This window comes from Syngnathus acus, chromosome 2 (genome assembly GCF_901709675.1).
Source record: "Syngnathus acus chromosome 2, fSynAcu1.2, whole genome shotgun sequence".
NCBI classification, from domain to species: Eukaryota; Metazoa; Chordata; class Actinopteri; order Syngnathiformes; family Syngnathidae; genus Syngnathus; species Syngnathus acus.
Genome location: NC_051088.1, coordinates 16,817,077 through 16,841,523, shown reverse-complemented (window position 1 = coordinate 16,841,523; position 24,447 = coordinate 16,817,077). Strand labels below are relative to the sequence as shown.

At 42.2% G+C, this 24,447-nt stretch overlaps 4 protein-coding genes across 6 annotated transcripts; all 4 read right to left on the bottom strand.

Annotated features, from left to right (window-relative positions):
* Window positions 1-363: 363 nt before the first annotated feature.
* kansl2 (KAT8 regulatory NSL complex subunit 2) lies at window positions 364-6,077 on the bottom strand. Its single transcript, XM_037272918.1, has 10 exons — window positions 6,020-6,077; window positions 4,518-4,778; window positions 4,066-4,238; window positions 3,797-3,914; window positions 2,645-2,808; window positions 2,398-2,561; window positions 1,999-2,095; window positions 965-1,218; window positions 686-877; window positions 364-609 (listed from the first exon to the last, which is right to left on the bottom strand). Exons 2-10 carry the CDS (start codon window positions 4,769-4,771, stop codon window positions 565-567), a joined length of 1,461 nt encoding a protein of 486 aa, XP_037128813.1. The 5' UTR covers window positions 4,772-4,778; window positions 6,020-6,077; the 3' UTR covers window positions 364-564.
* Window positions 6,078-6,230: 153 nt separating this feature from the next.
* Window positions 6,231-12,606, bottom strand: ccnt1 (cyclin T1). 3 transcript variants are annotated; one of them, XM_037272899.1, is made up of 9 exons: window positions 12,390-12,605; window positions 11,280-11,361; window positions 11,056-11,184; window positions 10,666-10,726; window positions 10,158-10,220; window positions 9,989-10,043; window positions 9,673-9,836; window positions 9,226-9,296; window positions 6,231-8,858 (listed from the first exon to the last, which is right to left on the bottom strand). In XM_037272899.1, exons 1-9 carry the CDS (start codon window positions 12,560-12,562, stop codon window positions 7,671-7,673), a joined length of 1,986 nt encoding a protein of 661 aa, XP_037128794.1. In that variant the 5' UTR covers window positions 12,563-12,605; the 3' UTR covers window positions 6,231-7,670. The 3 variants fall into 3 exon arrangements, with proteins under 3 accessions (XP_037128794.1, XP_037128803.1, XP_037128784.1); XM_037272908.1 differs by having other exon boundaries at window positions 9,989-10,034; XM_037272889.1 differs by having other exon boundaries at window positions 9,989-10,220; window positions 12,390-12,606.
* A 1,108-nt stretch (window positions 12,607-13,714) lies between these two features.
* On the bottom strand, window positions 13,715-18,084 carry LOC119135406 (SAP domain containing ribonucleoprotein). Its single transcript, XM_037272958.1, has 11 exons — window positions 17,958-18,084; window positions 17,341-17,440; window positions 16,856-16,905; window positions 16,704-16,774; window positions 16,388-16,439; window positions 16,222-16,295; window positions 15,831-15,868; window positions 15,719-15,744; window positions 15,540-15,608; window positions 14,942-15,028; window positions 13,715-14,433 (listed from the first exon to the last, which is right to left on the bottom strand). Exons 1-11 carry the CDS (start codon window positions 17,988-17,990, stop codon window positions 14,392-14,394), a joined length of 642 nt encoding a protein of 213 aa, XP_037128853.1. The 5' UTR covers window positions 17,991-18,084; the 3' UTR covers window positions 13,715-14,391.
* A 1,239-nt stretch (window positions 18,085-19,323) lies between these two features.
* Window positions 19,324-24,166, bottom strand: hsd17b10 (hydroxysteroid (17-beta) dehydrogenase 10). Its single transcript, XM_037272932.1, has 7 exons — window positions 23,973-24,166; window positions 22,214-22,341; window positions 21,328-21,492; window positions 20,828-20,992; window positions 20,361-20,489; window positions 20,067-20,175; window positions 19,324-19,679 (listed from the first exon to the last, which is right to left on the bottom strand). The coding sequence occupies exons 2-7, from the start codon at window positions 22,235-22,237 to the stop codon at window positions 19,489-19,491; spliced, it is 783 nt and encodes a 260-aa protein (XP_037128827.1). The 5' UTR covers window positions 22,238-22,341; window positions 23,973-24,166; the 3' UTR covers window positions 19,324-19,488.
* Window positions 24,167-24,447: the final 281 nt, after the last annotated feature.

Sequence of the window (24,447 nt, the reverse complement as noted above, 5' to 3'; positions counted from 1 at the left end):
CCAGTTCTGCCAAAAAAAAAAAAAAAAAAAGCCGCACAGGGAGAACATGTGAAACTCTATGCAGGATGCTCTGACACGAATTCCAAAACCCTTTATAATCCACTGTTCATTATTTGAACCATGTGTGTGAAGGAGGTCATCTTCTATAACAGGTAGGAGAGCAGCTCTCTAGGAACAGAATTCTCCAGCCCCGGTTTGGGTTGTTAGCCCAAATTATGAGAAAGTCTTGGCCAATTGTGCATTAAAACAAATGAATGAAGACTGCTGTAAGGCATTTGATGTTGCAAGATGCGTTTGGAATGTTAAAATGGATTTCAATCAGATTGTTGTATATTTACTGCTTAAATTAATAATTCTAAACAATTTGTGCCAATTACTGGCAGTTTTTGGCTTTATTCCTGTGGCCAGTAAATATCAAAAACATCCTCTACCCCAATTAATGACAAACAGGATGAGGATGAGTGCAGTTTAATGCGTGTAAACAGGACCAATCAAGGAGCAGTGAACAGTTGAAAATATTCCAAATGTCTGTTCGTCCGTCTTTGCAGATTGGAAAACAAAGAATCATCTGGGCGCGTCTTCTTTGGCTTGCAACGCCTCGGATGCCACCTGCAGGAAAAACAGGGCCGGGTCATTTGAGACGAAAAGGCTCGGAACCGAGCCGAAGCGAGCGACCGAAACAAACCTGCTCATCCGCAATGTCGTTGTCGTCCTGTCCCGACGGGTCCAGATCTACCTGATCCGGGTCGTCCGCGGTTAGGAGATCCATCGGTGCCTCGGCAATGGCTCGAATGGTCTGGTCCTCCAGGGCCAACGCAGTGTCGAACTGCAGGGGGGACGGCGGCCCCTGCGTCCCGTCTCCTTCCACGTCCAGGTCCTGCAGAAGAGGCGGATGGGCCCATTAAACGCAGAAGATGGCAACAAGTATTCCTCCTTGTCCCCTCGAGGACGCCGTTCCACGCACATCGCTGAACTCCAGAGGAAGGCTCTCGGTGGGCCGAAGCTCAGCGGCGCTCAGGTACAGTTCTCTGGCAACGGGGCTGGGATGCTCCTGCTGGGGGGGCTCCCACTCTGGCCTGTACATGGGTGGCGGGAGGGGGAGGTGAAGATGGCAACGGGGATCGTCCGACTGGCCCATGTGCACCGTACGCTCACACGGGATGTCCTTGGTGCCCGGACAACTTTTGAAAAGAACCTGGTTGCTGTCCTGGAAAATGTCTGAGTGTGACATCGTCAAGGATTAGCTGAACGGTTGACCAGAAAGGAATCGTGCCAAGAGCCTGACAGCCACTTTGTGATTCCACAAACCATTTGATCACAGGTGGTAAAAGACCCCCAAATATGAATGGCAAACAGAAGCAGAAAGAGCTCAATGATGAATGATATGTTGACCGGTGCACTGTTTTTCTTGAATTTGGAGGGGTTTTATCTAAACCAGATTTTTTTTTTCTTGGCCAAAATCACACAAAAACGTTAACCGCCCCACCCAAGATTCCAATTCCAGAATCTCTGAAATTAGGCAGTCACAAATGATTGCAAAAGCAGTGACGGCATTCCCAAATACTCATTCTTGACACCCTTATCACTACAAAGAGATTTGAATGAATGTTTTCAGGAACCATGTTGAAAAGATGACGTGGCCATTTCAACCAGACCCAGCATTTGAGTGACTCGTTATTTGGGTAAAATCATTGCTGAAGAAATATTCTTCCTCTAGCTGGCAGAAGATTCAATTCTAGTCGTCATTGTGATGGCAAAAGAGTCTTACTGTGTGTGGTAAGTGATGGAACTTCTCGAATGTCTTATGACATGTGAATGTGGAAACCAAGAAAAAAAGACTTTGTTCCTTCCTACTGAGTTGGTTATCCCTTTGTTTAGTGAGGGCAAACCAACGGACCACAGGAAGGAGTTCATGTGGGCTCCCATTCAAGCACCAGAAGCTACTGCAAGCAGCCGGTCACAATGGGGCCAAAAGTTTCCAGACTTTTGAGAGGATACGGGAGAAACAGTGGCGTGTCAGAGGAAGGCAGGGATTCGAGCATCGACTTCCATCCACCAAGGAAACGCATTTCTCCTGCACTGCTCGTGTGTGCGCCTACAAAATGGGAAACAGCCATCAGTCAATTGGTTGTTTTTTTTCCCAGTTCAGAATGGGACAATAAAGCTTGGAGAATGGAGGCAAAAATGGACTCTAATCTTTTTCAACAAGACGCTAAGCCCACTGTTTTTGCCAACGGCAAGGCTTGACGAAAACTTGAAGAAAAATACCACGCCTGGTGCTCTTATCAGAAAAATCCCCGTCCATAGTAGTTAATGAAAACACATGGTGTGATTGTCTAAAGAAAAATGAGATCGCCCTGGCAGGTGTTGCTATGTGTCTCAGTCAGTGGAGAGCACCTGAGGAGCTCCCTCGGTCACCGTCTGTCTTCGCTCTCTCAGCTGGCGGTGGAGCAGAGCTTCCACGCCATAGCGACGACGGTAACGACGAAGAGCCTTGAGTTTTTTCAGGTTCTCCCTCTCCTTCATGGACAGGCCTTCGGCTCCCGTCAAAAGACTGCTTCCTGTTGTCGAAAACCAAACACACGGTTGGGCCGGCGACATCTTGTGAGACCGTCTAGGTGATGGGCGAAGACTCAATATTTACCGATGGTTTCGTGCTCGATTTTGCGGTTGTGTAGATATCTGCGCTTTTTCTCCTTGAGCAGATGCTGGAGACGTTTGAATTGGTCAATGTAGAGGGACTGCAGCCTGATGAGTTTCTCTCGAGTGAAGAGCGCCACCTCCTCTGCCGTGTACACGCCAGCATGTCTATGCACGCAGAATACATCACAGAGCGCCAGCCGTTACATCACAATGTGCGCACACGCCAAGCCCCCCCGGCCCAACGAAAAGCTTTTAATACTTCTCAAAAGCAACCACCGGTGTTACATCATCTTCCCAAAATCTTTTTCAGAAGTCTTAGAGTCATGAACGATGCAAAAAATTAAGCGGATTTTCATCTGCGTATAAACTTCTATGGCCCAGAAGGAAGCATTACAGTGATTCATTATAAAAAAATTTTTTTAAAAAAAACTATTCAAATGTATCTAACCTCACTATTTTTACTGATGAAAATATTGATGGCTGGCTAGCTTAACAGCAAGCAGCATAATGACAGAAAAGTCCAGGAGAGGTCCGACAAGCAGGTCGGTAAACTTCTCAAGGTGATGCAGAAAACGGTCTGGATTGCTATTAGCTTCTTGAAAATTAATCTATGGGACAATCAGTGATGACCAAACTGAAGATGGAGTTCTTTTCCCGTATGCATTTAAAAAAAGGGAGTACCTATATTTTACTGTGTCAAGTGAACATAATAAAATGCCTAGTAGGAAAGTTGTAATTGGTATTTTTACAGGTTGAGATTTAGTGAGGCAAATAAGCATCCTTGCAAGTGTGATGCATTTTTTCCCCAAAATCAAACCCTCAAGGTCCCTTTAAGCATAATGTTCTAAAATATTAAGCATCATAATCAAGTGTTTTGGGGTACATTACCAGTTCAAACATGGGCAATTCTAAACATTTTGGTCAGCAGTCATTTCATGGGTCAGGGTTTGGGCTAGCCTCCCCCAATGGAAATAGCAAGGGTTTCATTTTACACATTTTGTTCAATGTGCGTCACTAATTTTAGCAGCATAAGAAACATTCACCTCCTCAAAAGATTCACTCGTAAAAAAATGTGCCGCTAGGCAACATTAGCTTCTAAGACCGTCCTATTCAGGACAGAGGAAAAAAACACGGGTGGGCTCAAAACTCTTACTTGAGAGGATCTTCATGGTCACTATCAATGCTGTCTGCTTCACTTTCGGGGTCGCCTCTCCACGTCTGGTCCAGTGCCAACGGACTCTGCTCCTCCTCGCTCATTGGACTGTCCTCATCTGGTCAAAACACATGACATCTTGCCATCACAAACGCAATATAATAGTATGGACAAAAAAAATAAAATAAAGGAGAACAATAATTATGTTCTGAAATGTAGAAACAAAACGTGGCAAAACTTGTCACCACATGGGATACAAAAGCGTTTACCGAGAATACGACTGGCTTCGGAGTGACCTCTATCGAGGCCACGCGTCTCGGCACGGCTGTATCCGCTCAGCTGGGACAACAGCATCTCTGGTGACGGACCGGACGACGCCTTTTTCATCTGAGCACGAAGGGCCATGGCGTTCCTGCGGGCATGCTCGGCACAGAATGTCACACTAAAAAAAAAAAGTGAAAAAGCTGCGGTTAGATCACATTTAGTAATGCAGAATTTTTTTACATAATTGAATATTTTTGAAAAAGTAATGCAATAATTACTTTCCCTAGTAACATTTTTTGGAAAGGTGACTACATTTTGTAAGTAATTTGCTCAACACGGCCTATGACTTAAACAACTTCGAATGTGTACTCTATTTATTAGTGCCATTTTTAAACAATACATTTGGTTACTTATGCTTCTATAAGTCTATAAAAGTCACTTTTTCTGTTCCACTTACCCGTCTTTCCTTTCGACCTTGGGCGCAGCATTGGGGCAGCGTTTGCCATTCTTAGCGGACACGTAATTGCATTGCTTGTAGGGGGCGCTTTTGTCCTCTAGAATGTGTTTAATGCAGAACTCCAAGCCATCCAGGCGGGGCTGCGAGCACGGCCGCTGCAAGAAGGCACAAGTCTGAGCCTCCTGCGGACGCGTCGGCTGCTGTGTCAGCCGGTTGCGGCTGCTCGGCAAGACGTGGATTCGAATCCTGTTCATCGCTATGCTGCAAACAGTTTCATAACATCTTAGGATGGACAAGATCAAAAGGAGCAAAAACAAATCCATACATTTAATTTCCAAAACACCTTTCAAACCCATGGTCATTTAAAGCATTGTTGTCTGTTATCTTGTATCCAGTTAATCACATGCTGGCAAGGAATGTACAGGATAGAAATTGTGTTGATAGTAGAGGTGCAACAATAAATTACCAAAAAAACAAAAAAAAGTTATATCTGCATTATGTTATCTATAAAATTGGGGCTGTAGGCTATTTTAAGCTTTCCACAATTAACTCTAGGCATATATATGATTATATATTGGCTTTGGCACAACGCTGATTAGTTTGTTTTGAAATAGGAGTTACTTTGGTGGCTATTTATCCAACCCGGAAGTAAGACTGCAGGTGCACTAAAACCCTGCCTCCGCTGTGATCACGTTTGTCGGGGGACTCGCGGTCAGTGACCACTCACAAAGTACGACCTCAAGTTACATTGTTTGGAATACAATGACGTTTCTGATGTACCAATGCAATTCCCCATCAAGGGTTGGGTAATCACTTAATTGGCCGCCCTATACGTGAACTTTATATTGCAACGGCACCTATGCAGAAGTTCGCAATAAGTTTAGCGTGTCGGTTTTACATACAGTAGAACGGCAGGTGTCTTTCCACACTGAACTGAACAAAACGTCTTCAGATTATGCCAACAAACGTAGGAAGGCGTTGAAGACTCGCGAATACTAAACAAGAAAATTAATTGAGACGAAAATTGGTGTGTTTTGCTCAGTGGTTTCTCCCATTAGGTCCGACCAAGCACGCCGCGTTTCGGGCCGCCTTTATGATCTACGTCACGCTTAATGCGTCAAACCATTTTCATTAAAATTCTTCAAAATCGATACTTGTACCCTCGCTTGTTTGTCCCTTGTCAATTAATGTTTGAACTAAATTCTATTCTAGATATACTGCATTTTTTACACTTGTTTTGAATTTACTGTACGTGAGCAACTTGTAAATAAAGTTTTTTTTTTTTTTTAAACACTGCGTCACTCTCGGGCGGCAGCGCCATCTTTGTCTGGGAGTTGCTAATCGTAGCTAAGCTAAAGCTTGTTATCTTCACCTTGCAGCCAACATTTTGCGCTCTGCTATGCCTGTGAATCTCAGTAACATCTTATGAAAGGCGATAAGTGTATCCATGACAGTAAAACGAGTTTATCTGTTTATTTAAAGCGAATAAGTACGTCACGTACCTCTGCTCTGACGATCTGTTGTACCAGGCAGCTGAAGCACAATGAAGGCAAGCCGCACTTTTCCAACGGCAACACAGTTGACTAGAGCCCGCCTCCCACGAACTCCGATTGGTCCAAGTGTCTCATTACGTTTACCTCACTTGTTCTAATAAAAATGGCAAACGGTTTGTATGTTTTTGTAATTAAAATTGCGAAAAAAAATGAAAAGGAATTCCCTTAAAGTATTTATTGACTTTAAAATGAAAAAAAAAAACACCATGTAAAAACAAGTGTTCACATACAACAGGATACCTGGAAGAATTCCCACTAACATTATTCATGACCAGTCCTGTGTATATTACAATATCCCAAGATGCAGGAAAAGCTCTGGTAAATACTGATTTGCATTGCTGTGTTGCATGGCAGTTGTAAGATTTATTTTTTATTTTTTGTTGACCCCATTATTTGATGTTAATTTCGCACTTGCAACCGCAAGTGCAGTGCAACATTTCAGTGCATTTTCTCTCTTCAAAGAATTACAAAATAAATGTGATTAAAACACATGCTTGTTCACCTGTCAAACCATGAAGCATATGCACAAACTAAAACAAATGAAAGTTAACAGAGGTCAATTTTTGTCACACAATAAATGGGACTAATCCTAGTATGGAGCAGACATCCAGATGATTAAACATCCATCTCTTTCTCTTCACAGGAAAACAGGATCATTCTTGATAGATAAACATACCTTGGAGCTGAACAGGTTAGTTGAATGTACAATGCAAATAGCACAAGACATCAACTAGAAGATGACCACCCCATCATCAGCTCACAGGGATTCACTGGACTTCTGCTTCAATAAAAAAAAAAAAAAACACTCCCAAAAAAAGGAATGCCTATATTAGAGACAGCCAACAACAGTCGGTTAATCAATAAATTGATATGGTCACCATCATTGTAAATCTAAACACGACGAGAAAAATACAGAGGAAAAACAATTCAAAATCGTTTGCATCTGTGTGCCAATATCAGCACAATGCATTTAAGAATTATTAGACCCTAAACATTTCTTCTCTCTGCATCTCTGTCAATAAGTATGCTTAAAATCATTTTTTACAACCATTTAAAACAATGACTGCAACGCTCATACAATAAAAAGACTGATATAATTTACACCTTTTTTTTAACAAAATGTAAAAATATTTCATGTACGGTTTTAAACATTTTAAAATCTGTGCATACATTTATCAAATGTAGCAAATAAAATGAAGACCACCAAACCCATCTTTTTGGGCTAGGGCTGCTTTGGAGATAGACTGATACAGTATTCATTGTTGATCAGGAGGAAGATTAAAAATGAGTAGCATTTGAAGGGAAAAAATATCAAGCAATAAATAACACTAATCAAAAACTGTAAAACAACCTGGTGGGCATTTGGAGATCTAATCTAATATCTTTAATTTCCTCTAGAACCCGATGGGGGAACATGAACAATTGCAGCCAAAACAATAGCTACACCTTCCTGGGGACATGTCAAAGCTTTTCAAGCCTTTTTTTGTAAAAGTCAGTAAGAAATAAAACATTCCAAAAGTCTTCTGTCACATATGATGATTGTGAGTGAGGCTCCTAATATATTGACTTGTAAAAAACAAGCATAAAAGACAGCAGAAAGTCATTTGGGTAAGGGTGGAAGTGGGGGCGGGGGATCTGAAGGCAGGGGTGGGGGTCTGCTGTTGCTCCCCCGGGACCCGCCGGAGTACTTGTAGTCCTCGTATTGAGATCTGTAGTCAAACATGGACGGCTGTGAGGGCTGCACCCCCTGCGCACTCAGAAGAGAGTTCAACATTTCAAAAGTGTCCTGGTACTCATTGGACTGGGCGCCACCCGTTGCACCGTGCCCGTTGGTGTCAGTCTTTTCGCCTTTGGGGTGCGAGTAGCTCCCCGGGGGGTGGTGCGGGAGGCTCAGCGCGGGGAGGATGTCAGATGAGGAAGACAGGGACGGCAGCTGGTAGGGATTGCGAGAAAGCTTGCTGACTTTGGAAGCGGAATGGGATCCCGCCAAAGGTTCCTGCGGATACGTCCTCTTGCGCGACGACGAGCTAGTTCGAGACGAGTCACTGGGGGCTTTCTTGCCACTTCCTGCTGCGCCGCTGGTAGTGGACGAGTGCTTGTGGGAAGAGGAAAGGGAGGCGCCACTGGAGGAAGGGTGATGGTGGTGGTGATGGTGGTGGTGGTTGGAGCGCTCCCCCCTGTGCTTGTCCCTGCTCTTGCCTTCCTCGGCTGAGCTCCCCCTTTGCTTTTCGGGCACGCGAATGCGTACTTTGATGTCCTGCTCCGGCCCCCTGGCGCCACCCCCGCCCGCCGCGGGGAACCTCATTTTCAAAGAGCTTCGATCGTGTCTCTCCTTCTCCAGGGGGATCTTCAGAATAATTGGTGATGAGTTGGCCAGGTTTGAGGAAGATGAGCCCGATTGCTGCTGCTTCTCCTTCCTTTGCTGCTGACCAATGAGAACCTGGGCAGCGTTGGCATAGTCCCGTTTCACGCTGGCCTCCATGTTCTCCAACTTCCTTTTCTGCGCGGCCAGGACGTCGGCGTTCTTGGCGCGGTACTCGCTTAATGACACCTTGGCGGGGGTGTGGACCTCGTGATTGGACTGCTCGGCACCCCCTTGACTTTTTCCACTCCAGGTGGCCGCGCTGCCAGGCGTCCCCCTGTCTTTGTCCGATGCCGGTGCCGAGAGGCTCATCAGGCCCGCCACAGTGCTTTCAGACGAGGCCATGGAGATCATGCTCATCATAGTGTCCCTCTGGTCTCCCTCCTCTTGGACCTTTGGCTTGGCCTTTGGCGTCTGACCTCCTGCCTGAGAAGAAATAACAGACAGGCTGCTAAGTAGGGTTGCACAATTAGCTGTAAACCTTCCGTGGAAATGTATAAAAGCTCATGGGAATAAACCAGAGATTTACACACATTAAGGCCTGGTTCAATCAACACAAAGATTGTTTTTTTTTTTCCCATTTGAAGAGAATGTTTGTTAGAAACCACACATGGGGAAGCAGCAAAGTCAAAACAGCGCACCACACGTAAAGATTGTGAGCCATCACTCTTATAGAACCTAGTCCAAGACAAAAATTTCCATGTGACTTTAAAAAAAAAGAAAAAGAGAGAGGGATAAAAGAAACGGCACCAGGCAGAAAACAGGACCAGAAAACGGAATGATGGTGATGTACCTTCCAGTTGCGAATCCGCTTCAATCTGCTGGGCGTTTTCTCCAGAATCTGCAGGAATTCGTGCGTGAGCTCTGAACAAAGAAATGGGGGGAAACAGTCAGCTGGATACAATTAAAAGCCACACATTGGTCTATAGTATTCCCACATTTCGGTACATTGAAATACAGAGTCGGGATTCCAACTGCCGACGTTTTGGTCACTGGACGACCCGTGTAACCAACTGAGCCACAATCTTAAGTGAATTTTTTAGGGCAAGTGAAGCCGTGTCAAAGGCCATTACTGGATATTTCCAAATGAAATTCATTGGTCAAATGAGAAGAGTCTTCACCAAGTGGCAGAGGTCAAAGTTGAGAAATAATCAGATATTGACCAGATTTTTTGTAGAAACCTATTTGTGACTTGCTTCAAACCCTTGTGCTAGTCTACAAGAAGCTTTGGTGCACATACCATCTAGTAGTTTGAGGGTTACTGTGGGGTCAACATATTCCCACCAATGCTTGCCATCCGTAGACACGGGAATCTCCCAGTTGGACCACTTGCAGGCTAGATGGATGCACACGCAAGCCACAACAGGCGGACTGTATTGCAGACAGAAGGTGGTCAAGTGGAGACTGTGTGGCAGCGTAAACCCACGAGAGCAAGACAATAGCAAAGGGAGAAAGAAAGGGTGGGGGAGGAGAAAAAAAATATTCACAAATTCAGTATACTGCGTTGAATGGATTTTTCTTTCAAAACACCTGCAACACACGAACGAGGAATATACCTGTTGGTGGCCATGAAGTAAGATGTTTGCGCCAGATCCTTGCTCGCTGAAACAACAACACACCAGAAAAGCATACTTAACATCTGAGTCTGTTGAACAACACAAAAGCATGTATGCGTGCCCTCCGCCTCATCCCAAAAACATATCAAAAGGGCCATTCGATGCTCACCTCGGACAAGCTGGGTGCACTTGACAACATGTGTGTGCGGATGGTCAATGGTGATTTCGAATGCTGCAAGAACAGAGGACAAAACAGAAAAAAGGAATGAGTCAACTGCAGCCGCCAATCACGGATAAGGCGCACTCCAATTCAACGGCACAAAAAAACGAATCCTGCGTTTGCCCAAAAAAGAGTTAATTGTGATTTGCATGGCGTCTTCCACTAACATTCTGTCCTAAATGGAAAAAACGGAGTTTATTGAGAACAGCATGCCCGATGACGCGGACTCCTCCTCAAACAGATGGCTTCAAATGAATAAAGAAAAAATAAAAAGAGAAAATATGAGACTGCAAGGATTTGGCTAGTTCAGTGGCTTGATGAGGCATGAACGTGACTTTGTAGTGTCGCCAACGGCGTATGACCTTTCTGTTGGACAAAGGTCAAAACAGGTTACTTCTTGAGAATGACAGGGAGGGACGGACAATTCAAGGGAGCCGGGCTTTCCTTCCCAACTTACCCAAGGTCTGGAGTATTATGCTCTCAAGAATGACCAGGTCTTGGGCTTGTTGCAGGTAGGCCTGAGGTTGAGAGGACAGGCACATTACTCACTGCGAGGCCGCTATCCGTCCATACACAAGATCAGCCGGTCATGCAGTTTGCTTTTAGTCACGTCAAATTATCTCAACGTTTTCTGGAGGCGATCTTCAGGAGCTGACTTTCCTCCATCCATCTTTTAGAAACGTTGGATGACCGCAAGTTAAGGGTTTTGACATGTGCTGCTTAGGACAACGCAAAACCTTTGCAGAGGTCTATTTGACGCAGGCCGGAGGACACGGCCGTACCCTGTTGGGTAAATACAGGAGTGCGCGGGGCACAAAGGGGAGACTTTGAACGATCTCAAACTTACATCACTGCGTACATCTGGTGAAGGGTCCTGTGGATTGAGACAGGCATGGGCCACCTTGATAACGTGTTCCAGCTTTCGGGGCTGCTCCTCAACCTTGGCGGCCAGGAAAAGAGCAGCAGGAGAAATAACCTGAGACAAAAAAGAGCCCCAATGATTTCAATATTCAGAAAGTGAAATCTGACGGCAGGAAAACGTGCTATGAATCACACAAGTAGCATACTCACATTTCTGTGAAATCTGGTGAATGACTGGACCATGTAGAAGCGATGCATGTACACGATGGCTGTATTAATTGTAAGCTGGGACCTAATATGTGCTTGTTAAGGTAAGTAGCATAAACATTGACCCACAAGTTATTTAAAAAGCATTGTCTCCCATCTTGTTTTCTTTATTATTTTTGCGACGAGTAATGGACAGCTAATAGGCGACTCTTGATCATGCAATTTTGAGTGGAGACACGTTTGTGATCTTTTCCCACCACTACTACTGACAGAGTCGGACAAATGCCCCTCAAAAACCTCTGGGTGAGTAAGGCCAGTTGTCAAATCCATACAATTTGTATTATATATTTTTCTGTTCTGATCGGAAAATATTTTTAGATTCAGTAAATCAACATCAATCACCAATGGCCAATTTCCGGAATTCTATCAATTTCATACCTGTGCGAAATTTACTGAAACTCTGATTCAACACAAAGGGTCCCACATCAAACTTTGACCCCAAATGAATTGGGATCTTTACGTTAAGACGTTTTAAAGGAGCAACACCTTTCTTAATATTTATCACCAGAAAATTATACATATCATTGTAATCATTCTAAAATAATCTGTCTGTTGATCCTGGTCTCTTGCAAATCAAGTAACTTTGGAAACTGTACGCGCATAAGACTTGATTGAAAACAGTCTTAGGTTAAAGCGCTGCAAATCAAAACAAATTTCCTTCACTCTATATTACTTGTAAAAACAACTTAACGTCAGACCAAAAGGTGCACCAAGTATTGTGCTAAAAGGCAAATCTTCCTGAAGTCAAACGTGAAGTCAACGGGCTCCTAACAAAGTGAAATTCCTGCGCGAGCTAAAGCTAACGAAAACGTGCTAACGTAAAGGCCCAAGGCCTTTGCAGCAGCAAAACAAAAATAGACGGCACGTTACTTAAGCCTAAACCACAACAGAGGGACGAATCGCGGCGAGAAAACAGAAATCAGCTGACGCGATGCAAGCATACGAATGCACACGAGAAGCATTAAGAAAGTAAGAAATCCTCCCGACCGAGTCGCTTGCTAGCTTGGCTAGCTAACGAGCGAAGGCGGCTAACGCGGCGGCTAAAAAGGATACACGTTGAGCCGCTGCCCCATGTCCTGCAGCAGGTTGGCCGCCTGTTGCCTGTACGACAGCTCCTTGTCCGGGTCAAGCCCGGCTCGCCGAGACGGATTGTTGTCGATCTCTTGCCGGTTGTAGTACCATTTGTTGTTACAGCTTGCGGGGGGACTACGAAGCGAAGCCGCCATCACTGACGAGGGGGACAGTTTAAAATTGCGGCACGTCACAGGAAATGCGTCACGCCCAACCAGGCCAAGGGAGGGGGCGAGGGGAGCGCTTTCTCTTGGTCATCACCAGCAGGTATTCGTAAAAACAAGCAACCCCGTATATCCGCGGATTAAAATATTCTCGCAAACTGGAGGGTTTCCTACTCAAAAATATTTTATATATTATAAAATATATATATTTTATTTAATATTTTTGATACTTAAAAAAAATATGTGTGGGGGTGTCATAAAAAAACACCGACTGGGGATAAATTATGTTTACTCAAGAGTTCTGGAAGGTTGTCTCTTCTTTCCTCACTGCATTTGTAATGGATATCAATTATTCAACAATTCTTGCTCTTTACAGGCCAGCACTGTCCCTATCCCCTGTAAAATGCAGGGGTCCACTACATAAAGTACAGTGCTGCCATGATCTATGAGGTTCAACCATAACGCCAATCACTCATAAGAGCTATAGTTTAATATTGATACTGTATATACATTTGTGGTTTACCGTTTTCACTGTCTTTGTGGTTGTCCCGTTGCTAAATTAAATCGCTTTGTTGCAGCTCCAGCTGTCGTGAAATGCACAATACGAAATTGTATTGTACTTTTGGAACATTGCAAGAAGACAATTATACATTCTTGACCAACTTCAATCAATAACTATTATTTTACATGAGTATGTGGCAAAAGGTTTTTATTCTACGAGCCAAAATAAGTTCTGGTCGAACTGTTCCAACCCGTCTGAAAAAGTCAGTGATCGCTCGCAGGCAAACGTCACTCCCTGTAACTCAAAGGGGTATGGCCACTTCCAGAAAGACTTTTGTATGTGATTGGAGGCTTTGGTATCATTGAACCTGGGTGTTGATGTGAAGACCAGTGCTGAGACACTCCTGACATATTGCTTATAACTGCATGCAAACACAGAGAAAATCTGACAAAGCCAGTATCAGAACCTTTTTTTTTTTTTTAATCAAAAGATTTAATTTTATAAAATGAACAACCAACCGAGGCAATGACCAGGCAGTTACAGGCATCAGAATTACATTTCAACACAAAAAGACCTAGTTTTATCCTAATAAGTGATCGAAAACGTTTGTTGCCCTCCAATCAATTTATTTTAAAAAGAACAAACAAACAAGGAAACCCCATTGGGTTCTTTTCGGGACATGGCCTGAATGTATTAAAGTTACAGCATCCCCTGCCAAACTTTCCTCATTACATTAACTATCAGGAGTAGTTGAATTTTTATTTGGTCAGAATTCACACAAATTACTCTGGTGTCATAATCAAAAAGACGTCTACTCTCAAAATGCCTGAAATGTATTAAACTGTTCGGATTGCCAAACCCAATATTTTCAGACTGGAGGACGAACAAACGAAAAATCTTAAAAGTGTATTTTGAACACAACTAATGTCGTTTGTCCAAATCTGCCAGTAAACTGATGCACATGCTACGGATGGAAACATGGTTGCGTGCTTGAAATTGTGTTCATTCAGATAGAGTGCAAGAAGATTTGACAATGATAAAAATAGGTAACAAAATAGTAAAGATAAACTTAAGTTATCAGTCATGGTCACTCAATTTCTAACATTTGTCAAGTGTGAAAGAAAACAGTAGAAAAAGGCAGATGAAACTATTACGTGTAAGCAGGCAAAAAAAACGTTCTTTCCATTTCCACTACTTCAACAGTTTTTGTCCAGTAACTCAACACTTTTTTAAAAACCTGATTAACAAGGACACAGTCTGTGACCTGACTGAATGTCAAAAACAACACAAAAAAACAAAAATAAAACAAAAAAATTCTTTACACTATTCCAAATCGAGCAGCGCGCTTCACTTTCTTTGCCTGTTGGGGGGTAAAAAAGGGAAAAAAACATATAGTACATACACAAGATGAACAATCAGTGGGTGGACTACAGTCAAGACTCAACTTCTTGCTGTATGTTTGTCACAAATTCACTATAAATAAAAAATAAATATCCAGAAACCCCCTTTTTATTTTATTTTTTTAAATCGCTTCATCATTAAAAATTCAATTATTTTGTTATGAATAAATACTTATTTTGTTATGAATAAATACAATTGTTTATTTTACAAATATAGCACAAGAATATTGTGGAGGGCCTAAATTCTTAAATGTTTGCTTCTGCCCTTTTATTTTTAACCTGTACACAGTTATTTGTATTTTCAAAATCTCTCTGCGTATAATGGCTAAAATAATTTCGGCTCTTAATTGTTTTTAAAGGTAACGTTGTCAAAATTGGATCTGACATGATATTAAAGTGAATTGGGCTCATCCCTGGTAGCATATTTACAGGTTCAACTATCGACAACCATCAGAAAAACAAAGTTACCTCGACGTCCGCGGAGCCAGTCACGGCGCCGCCTGTTAGGATGCCAAACCTTTCCTTCCTCTTGATCAGCTTCTCATCTGCTTCCATCTGTAGACGACGAAAACATTCAACATTTAAAACTTCCCATCCAAATAAATCCCTTCACTTATGAGCTGAATACCATCACCACTGAATTAATTCATGCATTTTGCAGATTGAGATGAATTGAAATTCATTCATTTGAATGTCATTGAAGCAGTACATACGTCGTTCGCGTATTTTTTAATCACAAGCTTCGTCCTTTCACTCACTGGTACAACTTAAACTATAAACATAGTGAAGTATTACTGGAAAGCACAATTGTATTTTTATCAGTTGGAATGCTCAAATGATTTTTCATTTGTGTGATAGCTTCCCTGAATTTGGAATGGGTAAAATTTGAGACGTCGCCACATCATTTAACTGTGATTCAAATTTTGAATGACCGCAAATCAAGTGACCGAGTCTCAGCCACTCATAAAAGTTTGTGGTACTAGCCCACGCCCTGAACGAGTGTTGAGTGCAGCTCGGCCACATCGCTACATAGCCCTCAGTCTGCTGCAAAATGAGGTTGTGTCACCTTTTGCGAAAGCGACGACACGTTCATGCCGAATCTCTCCGCCCTCTTCTTCAGCTGATCCACGTTGACCTGCGACAGACGCCAAAAGTTTTCACACGCACATAAAAGAAAAGGGTGCCAATGCATCAAAAGAATATGAGGCGAGGTTGGTGTCGTGTGAACCGCGGGGCGACCCTTACCGGCATGTTTTTGGCCATGGCGGTGCCTGAGCAGGAGAAGGAAATGATTGGTGTTGCGGGTTGCTTGTACATGACGGACAGCAGAGTAGCGCCAAAGAGTCATCATACACACCTGTGGATGAACTTGAAGCACTGATCGGTAAGCCAAACCTAGAAATGCAAGCACACCAGCAAAAAATATGTTAGACCAGAACAAATAAAAACACTTTAAATGACAGATTGACCTTAGCATTTCACATGTGGTATAAAAAAAAAAAATCCCATTGTGAAATCCCGTGTACTATGTAACCTTTACCCTAATACAAGACAAGTGACATGCTAAACTTATACAAACAAAAATGTAGAATGTCCAAACCCAACCAATATGACATATGAACACTTACATATTTTCAACTAGCACCCAGCCCCTTATGGCCAAATGTTCTTCCCGTGAACATACAAATTGATCCATGTTTTGACAAAGACCAAACTTAATGGTCAGTAGGCAAATCACTGGGTCTCACCTGGCCGCACGCTGGGCCTTCTTGTCCTCCGCTGATGCAGGCAGATTGAAGCGTTCAGCGCGTTTCTGCAGCCGCTGCTCGACAGAAGATTACAATTGTAGATAAATGTGAGGCTGTGTAACAAGTGATGGGGATAAAAAATGTAGTTCTGGATCACGTGTCATACTTCGCCAGCAGCAGCTGGAGGACATATCTTCACTATCTTTTTCTCAGTGGGCCTGAAAAATAAGCACGTAAAGAAAGGAAAAAGACTGAGGGGGAAAAAAAACACTTGTTTGAATTTTAAAACATTTCTACTCCACTTCCACTAACATTGCTGCAAACAAAGGAGCCACTTGACAAAAGGAGTCAGCTAAACCAAATCAATACATTTGTAACTATTTACTGAGCAACTCCTCCAAGCCTTCCTGTGACTATTTTTCTATTTCTAACTAAAACACAGAGAAAATAAAAAACAAAGGGGACATTTAAAATAAACTCACAGCTCTGCCACGGGAGATTCCAATTCTTTGACATCTTTGCCGTTGTCTACAATCTCGCCTTTTGAGAAGTCCTTTAACGCAAACGGAAACAGTCACAATCCCAACATCAGACAGTATAGGCATGAGTTAACTTTGCCGACTGGCAACGTTACCACAGTGTCATCCGCCAGCACATCATCCACATCCTCTTCTTCATCGGTGGCTTGTGTGATAACATATCAAAAACATAAAACACACAATGTCAGCCACACAAAATCATTTGTGGGTTTTCATGCGGATGACAGAAATACTAAAAAACACAGGTGGGTGATAGAATCTAGCAAGGTGACGAAATTTCCCATAAATAAACACTGACAAAATCCTGAGTGTAATTGGATTGACCGCTTCAACCTAAGATTAATGGAGCAAGAATTTTGAAAATTTGATGATCTGGTGGGGGGAAAACACCCTCAAATGAGAGTAACTTGAAAAGAACTTGATTATTGCTCAACATATCTCCTCAACGCTAAAACTTAATCTGGTAAATTCTAAATATCCACCAATAAGATCGCATGGACCAAAATGTACAAATTAATCTGTCGTATAAGATTTACTTCAGGTGTACAAGTAATTTTTCTCACAGCAACTTTTAGCTTACCGTGCTCATCTAGGAAGGCCTGCAGTCGTGCGATCAGGTCCCCCTTGTTGCCTTTGGTCTCGAGACCTCGGGCTTCACATTCTTGCCTCAGCTCAGCAAGCTAAACCCAACAGAAAATGTTTCACGAATTAAAAAAATCTATATTGTGTATTTTTTTCTGTAAACCCATTGAGTTCGTGAGTTTGAAAGACTGCGAGCAAGTTCACCCTCATAACACGTTATTTATTGCTCCACTGGCAGTCTGCCGACCCGGCGGCAAAGAAAATCATTTTGAGATACCCGCCTCACGTTTTCATATGACGCCAAACTTTTAATCTTGACGCAGTGGCACTTGTGATTGAAGTTGTGTTTTAGTTGAATTGAATTGAAACATTCAAGGTATTTTATAAACGTAATCGGTGCGTTTTGAGCTCGAGCGCAGAAAGCTCAAGACAACGTGAGCACATGCTAACGCTTAGCTTTAGCATTAGCAGCCATTCGACACGTTAGCTGCACCAGCCCAACCACTTTGGGTTTTTTCGACACTCCTACAATGGACATCGAAGAGATCATCCAAACAACTCCCACAAGAAACGATCAAAGCTGGGTAATTGTAGTCAATGAGTGGCACGACCAACCTTGAGTTTCTGCAGCTCGATCACTTCAGCCATTTTTGTTGATCAACCCTTTCCTTTCCTCCAATCAAACCGCTGCGGCTTCTTCTTCTTCTACTGCTGCTGCTTTTTGTCATCATCTCCCAACTTTTCGAAATCTCGCGTTACATTTCAAACTTTCATCAAGGAAAGGTGGAATGTCTACATTCAAAATCTAAGCATTCACTAAACATGTGCAGAACAGTACATTCAAAAACAAGAAATCAAAATGAAGGAATAAATAGAAACAAAATTCTGAAATAAAACATCTCCTTATATCCAAATAAAAAACATCTCCCGAGATCCAGTCAAGGCTTGTTTGGTTGTGACCCATATGAATGTTTTGATAATTTCATTTTGTCATTCATAAACTAAAAAAGGTGAATATGCATTACTGGGTAAAATATTGGAAAATATATTTTTGTTTTCTGTCCGCAAAAGACGCATAGGTTTCTGAGCACCGCTTCTTACAACTTTGTGACAGCGACACCGTGTGGACTAATGGACCAAATGTTTTTTTTTTAATCAGATGATTGGCTTAACTAGTTTGAGAAAATGGGAGAAGTTACATTTACGTGCATTTTGTAATAAGCCGGAGACTCTTTAATAGCTTTTAAAGATGTAATATAAACGTTGTAAATGATGTAATTAATGCTTTTTGGAAATGATCACTTATTGTTCTTGTACTCTCCCAAATAATGCCCTGGATGGGCTCAAGATTCTGCACTTGACAAAAAGTAGCTTCGGGATGCTATTCTGACATCCTGGATAGAATTTTATGCAGCTGTCCAAAAAATCACAAGCTCAATGGACACAAGGCATGCGAACCGGCTATCAAATAAGAGGTCCTATGTTAAAATGTAACTTGTTGAAATAACTTTTGATTTCACAAATACAACTTCTTAATGCTCAACAAAAGACCACTTTTAGTGTTTTACAAGCTACAAAAATAATTTGGAAAAGAGCATTTTTAACAAAAAAATATATTTCCTTTTTGAAATACAAACACGGTTATCACTGGGAGGTTTGTTTCAAAACATTCCAATTATTTTCAAACAGTTGATGACTTGCAAATTATACCAAGTCACATTTGCATAGATTTATAAAAAATCTTACTTGCATCATAATTTGGAACACTGTATGGTTGAAGTTACATGGGGGCCAGCACTACTGATTGTGAAGTCAACTGACATAGCAACATAAAAATGTCATTTGATCTTAGATGACATTCTTCAAGAACCCCACATTCATTTTCTTCATTGCTGACTCTCAAGCAGTGCTAAGAAGAAAAACAGGTGAAATACGTACTGCTCAGTTTTGAGACTTGCGGACAATTTGAAAGAAAGCCAGATTCCAAACCAGAGCTTTATTTTCAAAGTGGTTTACCAAACAACTCGGCAGCAATGCGATGGACTGAAAACTTTCTAGATCTATTGTCCCATTCAGAGGGGCCTTGCTTTCATTCTTCATTTTCCCATGAAAACAAATCAGCGCCTGAGCGCACACACAGCCGCACTCACGGCTGCATGCGAATGGCCCCGTCTAACCGAATGACCTCCCCATTAATCATGGGGTTCTCGGCTAGCGCCGCCACCAGGTGGGCGAACTCAGCAGGGTCGCCCAGACGTGAGGGGAAGGGGACTTGGCGCGCCAGAAAGGAGCGCACCTTCTCTGGAAGTCCAGCTAGCAGGGGAGTGGAGAACAGACCTGCGGGCAGGAAATTTGTGGATTACAGGCAAAAGACACCTCCTACAATTTCCTACATTTTAATAAGATGTTCCATTATCGGTCCCACACTGGGAAATTCCAGAAAATTCCAATGACCGCCAAACCAATTTCATATCATTTAGAGTAGGGTTGCAATTCATGCTTATTTTAATAATAGATTAATATGTCAATTACTTATTTGATTTGTTGGATAAGCCAAAATGTTGATGACTGTTTTTCAAAGTATACACGGATCTTGCAAATGGATTATTATTTGGAATAAACAAAGACCAATCTGAAAGCAGCGAATGTTCCCGTTTATGGTTAATCAGCGGCCTCATTTTAAAACAAACACCGGAGCTATAATCAAGACATTTGTTTCCTTACCTGGCGCTATAGTGACGACCCTGATGCCCATCGGGGCCAGATCCCTCGCAATGGGAAGGGTCATTCCGACGATGCCGCCTTTAGATGCCGAATACGCAGCTTGACCAACCTGAACGCAACACGCATGTAGAACAGCGTCAGTCAATGTATTGTACTCTATACGCATACAAGCTTTTCAATGTTTTGATTGGAGGCGCCAAGGCACACTTGTTTAATATTCGAACAAATTTGCCACCATTTTGAACACCAAGACAGCAACGTGACAAGTGGCTGTCATCTTTATGGAATGCTCACCTGCCCATCAAAGGCGGCCACACTGGCAGTGTTGACAATGCAGCCCCTGTGCCCGTCTGCGTCCGGCTCGTTTTTAGCCATGGCTCCCACAGCTAGACGAATCACGTTGAAGGTTCCTGCGATGTTCACCTGCACAACACAAATTCAACAGCATCACAATCAATCGATTGTTTGTTGTCTTTCATTGACATCCCAGATACTACTGATATAAACCTTTATATGAGTGTATAGTTCTTTATATCCTAATGCAAAACTGCATGAAATGAATGGGAATTTATTGACTTTATTGCTAGTTCCTTAAGATGTAAATACCAAAGTGTTGCTGAATATCACTGAATCATATAAGCCCAAAGAGAATGTTCTTGAATTTTACTGATGTTGAATTGCAGTGTATTGTGTTTAACGGGATGAATTATGCATACATTCGATCAATATAACTTGTCTTTTCTTTTGATCGAAGGTCTTACATTGATGACGCGCTGAAAGTCGTCCAAGCTGTGAGGGACGTCCTTCTTGAAGTTGTACGTTTTGACTGCAACGGCAATCCCGGCGCAGTTGACAGCCAGGTCTAATTTGCCAAACTTGTCTCGTGCCAAGTTCACAGCAGACTGCACTTCCGATTCTGACGTCACCTGCGAGACAACACAAGGTTGCGTCATGTATGGAACCATTCCTGAAACTTTCCATGGAATAAAGATGTAATTTACAAGATTAGTTCAGGCTCAACAAGCATCAAGGACTTCATTCTGGCGTATCTTTTTCTTAAATCAAGGTACTGCTGTGTCAGGACCATGCTAATATCAACCTGCATTTTAATTTAATTAGAGTCACTATTCAATTTTGTAGAACCAGAGATTTCCCTTAAATGTTTGTAAATTTGAAAGGTTGGAATTTACAAGCCTGGTTCTTATCACTAACATCCTTGTAGCCATGAAAGAGACGACATCATGATCATTTGTGTACTTGCATCTGCTGGAGCAAAGGCACATCTGTCTCCAAGAGCAGCCGCCAGCGCTGATCCTTCGGAAGACGGCAGGTCCACGATGACGGCCGACGCTCCACTTTGCACCAGACGCTCCACCGTGGCCCGGCCTAGACCTGACGCCCCGCCCGTCACCAGGCCCACCATATTCTGAGGCCGCAAGTAGAGGAAGCCATTAAAAGTAACACCAAATATAAAACCATCAAAAACTCAACCACAAGTGATAGTCACTGCATACTAAAGTAATAGTTGCCACACCAGGTTAAAAAAAATTCAGGATCATGTTAGAATGTGGGATCACTTCTGGTGACTGGCAGAGTAATTTTTATATTTTATAAATTAAAGTTACTGACTGGCAGAGTAATTTGTGTATCTTATAAAGTTACTGACAATGCTGCACATCTATAAAATTAAAAAATAGGATAGTAATTTCAAATTTCAGATTCAAACAGCAGACACACGATATTTTGGGATGGACTAGTAACCTGAATTGGAAATGATTGCTTCGTGAAATTTGTCACGTTGCAATGTGAAATGAATTTTTTATTTATTTATGTGAACACAAGGTCACACTGACTACTGCTAGACGATCAACGTAAGCTGCCCCAGGTATAAAGTGAAATGATGCATTCGTAAAGAAGGCTAGCCGGCATACTTGTGGGCACCTTTAGGAGTTTTGGTTGAATGAAGAGAGCTTGTGACAACATCAGACTAGCGTGGACATGTTAGCCCCGGGCTGCAAAACTTGTAAACGAGCACAACCGGGATGACTAACACTACACAATTTTATATTTGACACACATGCAACTTTTAGACGTGCGCAGTGGAGGATGACAAAGGTTTCTTATCTGTTTTGAGTTCCTTTGCTCACCTTGACACACCGGATATTCGCCATGTTGAATTGCAGGCAACCGTTACGTCACCAGCGCCAAAGATCGTGTCTTGGTCGGATGCGTCACTACACGTAAACTCTGATGACTCCATTTTTGAACTTGAGCACTAAAAATGAGGCTATTGAACGGAAACACCATTTACACAGCACACAGACTTTCAACCTTTATTCAATCGCAAAATAAAAATACATTGAGACCGACGTCTCCTTTTCAAATCGAGTATTTTTTTAAACCGGGAGTATAGCAAAAAAATGAAAAATTTCACCTAACCATACTGGTTGGTGTGAAAGAATTCTAAATGGGCTAGTTTCTTGTCAAAACTGTACTATTTGGATGATTTTATGCGTATATGAAATCAGATTGGGGAACATAAAAACATTATCGGGACTTTTCACTCTTAGGGAGAAGACCTAAAGATGCTGGCCCCTGTTAGAATAGATCTTTATTGTCATTGTCACACATGTACTGTCACACTGTTAGCAAGTACACCTGAAGTTTTAAATGTATTTTCAAAAAAATAAACACAAGCTAATACAGGTATTTCAATACTCGGGCAGCCTCTCGTGTCATATCTACAGGATGCTTTGGTTGCCGTGAGGAAGACAGTAGGCTGTATAGTCATCTCCCAGATCTGGTGTGATCCTAAAACTATACAAACTACTACCTCATCCCACACACAGCCCCAATGTTGTGGTCTGGGAAATGACCGACATCACACACATTCCTCTTGTAGCCTTCATGAGGATCAGTCTTAGGTGGTAAACGAGCATCTTGGGAAGCTGGGAACATTAAAAAAAAAAAAAAAGTCATGTGTGGAACATGGGGATCGTGCAACTTCGAAAACAAAGTATGGTCATACGTATGGTATGGTCAAATTGCGGTACAATAATTAATCGATTAATTGACAACGCATCGATTATCAAATAACCAACAGCTTTGCTGTTCATTAATAAAAGGGTGAGAACTTTTCAAACTTCATATTTTCCATATCCTCAGAATTTCAGCCTCACAAGAATAAATCTGATTTCTGGAGTCTTCCATGAAAGCTGACTTGATTACCTTTGAGTTTTTGGTTTTCAAAATAAGTCTTTGGCAAACATTTCCCTTTACTTTACAAAACAATGATTGACATTTCTCCCCGATAATCATCAGTTTGGCATTTGCTGCTACTGTTGCAACCCCAAATAAGACTGAAAAGGCCAGCGTGCTGCAGCAAATTGAAACTGAGTCATAACTTGCTTATCCCTCATCGATTTTCCTTTTTGGGCAGTGCCAAAACACGTTATCAAAGAATACATAAATAAAAAAATGTTTTTTTTCATGAAATGTATTTCCAATTTCCTTGTCACAATTGTACTATATTGTTTGTTACCCTAGTCAACACGTGAAGGCAGGCGTGTTTTGTTTTTAGCTTTTTTTTTTTTTTACACTACCAACTTCGCCCCTCCTAGCTTAGCCTCAACGTAGGCACGGAAATCAAAAGAAGCATGTCTTATCGACCAATCTTCTTATCATACCCACTTGATTAAGTTTAATCGCTTAGTACTTCTATCGCGTTGGCTAAATGCTAACCCGATCACCATCTGAGCAACGCAGCGAGTTAACCACTTTGAAGACATGATTAAAATATACAGCGTGAGTGCTAAGCAACTTGAAATCCTCCACCAGGCCGCCAATAAGTCTTTAAGTCCGCTAACGGGCGAGCAGCTAGCTAAGCTAATATCAGTCGGCGCTCACCTCAAGTACCCCCGGCAATGAACCGAACAGAGCCGTGGCGGTCTAACAGGGGGGAAAAAGGGGCAAAGCGTGCCCCGCGCAGACTCGGTACGATAATAAAAAGAAAAAAGGAAGAAAAGATAACACAAAAGGCAACTTCTCTTTGCACTGCAGTTCAATTCATTTCCGACTGTCATCGTCGCTCACCATCATTATTTTTTTTGGGCGGAAAGCGGAGCAGGTTTCTTCTTCTTTTACTTTCTCCTTCTTTCTTTTGGCGGTTGGCAAAAAAAATTCTGGTGCATTACCGCCACCTTCTGAAATAGCGTGTGGGTCTGGATAATCCTCATATTTAACCACATTATTTCTCCAAATAAAAAGACAAACACTAGATACGAAAGCATGCTCTCATATCTCTATTGCATAGGTGTCATATACTGAAGCAAATCATGACCAAAACTGCCAATCAAAATATAAACAAAAAAAGCAAACAAAT

Bases quoted from the DNA above. Each gene is read 5' to 3' on its own strand.
- kansl2 (XM_037272918.1), bottom strand. From the start codon at position 4,771: ATGAACAGGATTCGAATCCACGTCTTGCCGAGCAGCCGCAACCGGCTG. The intron at 2,809-3,796 runs GTAAGAGTTTTG...CTGCGTGCATAG, and splicing joins GACCATGAAGATCCTCTCAA to ACATGCTGGCGTGTACACGG. The intron at 2,096-2,397 runs GTGCTCTCCACT...CCCATTTTGTAG, and splicing joins TGACCGAGGGAGCTCCTCAG to GCGCACACACGAGCAGTGCA.
- ccnt1 (XM_037272889.1), bottom strand. From the start codon at position 12,562: ATGGCGGCTTCGCTTCGTAGTCCCCCCGCAAGCTGTAACAACAAATGG. The intron at 11,362-12,389 runs GTATCCTTTTTA...AGCACATATTAG, and splicing joins ATGGGGCAGCGGCTCAACGT to GTCCCAGCTTACAATTAATA. The intron at 10,727-11,055 runs GTAAGTTTGAGA...TCTCAACCTCAG, and splicing joins CACCAGATGTACGCAGTGAT to GCCTACCTGCAACAAGCCCA.
- LOC119135406 (XM_037272958.1), bottom strand. From the start codon at position 17,990: ATGGCTGAAGTGATCGAGCTGCAGAAACTCAAG. The intron at 16,906-17,340 runs GTAAGCTAAAAG...TTATCACACAAG, and splicing joins GGCCTTCCTAGATGAGCACG to CCACCGATGAAGAAGAGGAT. The intron at 15,869-16,221 runs GTGAGACCCAGT...TTGCATTTCTAG, and splicing joins AAGGCCCAGCGTGCGGCCAG to GTTTGGCTTACCGATCAGTG.
- hsd17b10 (XM_037272932.1), bottom strand. From the start codon at position 22,237: ATGGCGAATATCCGGTGTGTCAAG. The intron at 20,993-21,327 runs GCAAGTACACAA...GTTGTCTCGCAG, and splicing joins GTGCCTTTGCTCCAGCAGAT to GTGACGTCAGAATCGGAAGT. The intron at 20,490-20,827 runs GTAAGACCTTCG...TGTGTTGTGCAG, and splicing joins ACTTTCAGCGCGTCATCAAT to GTGAACATCGCAGGAACCTT.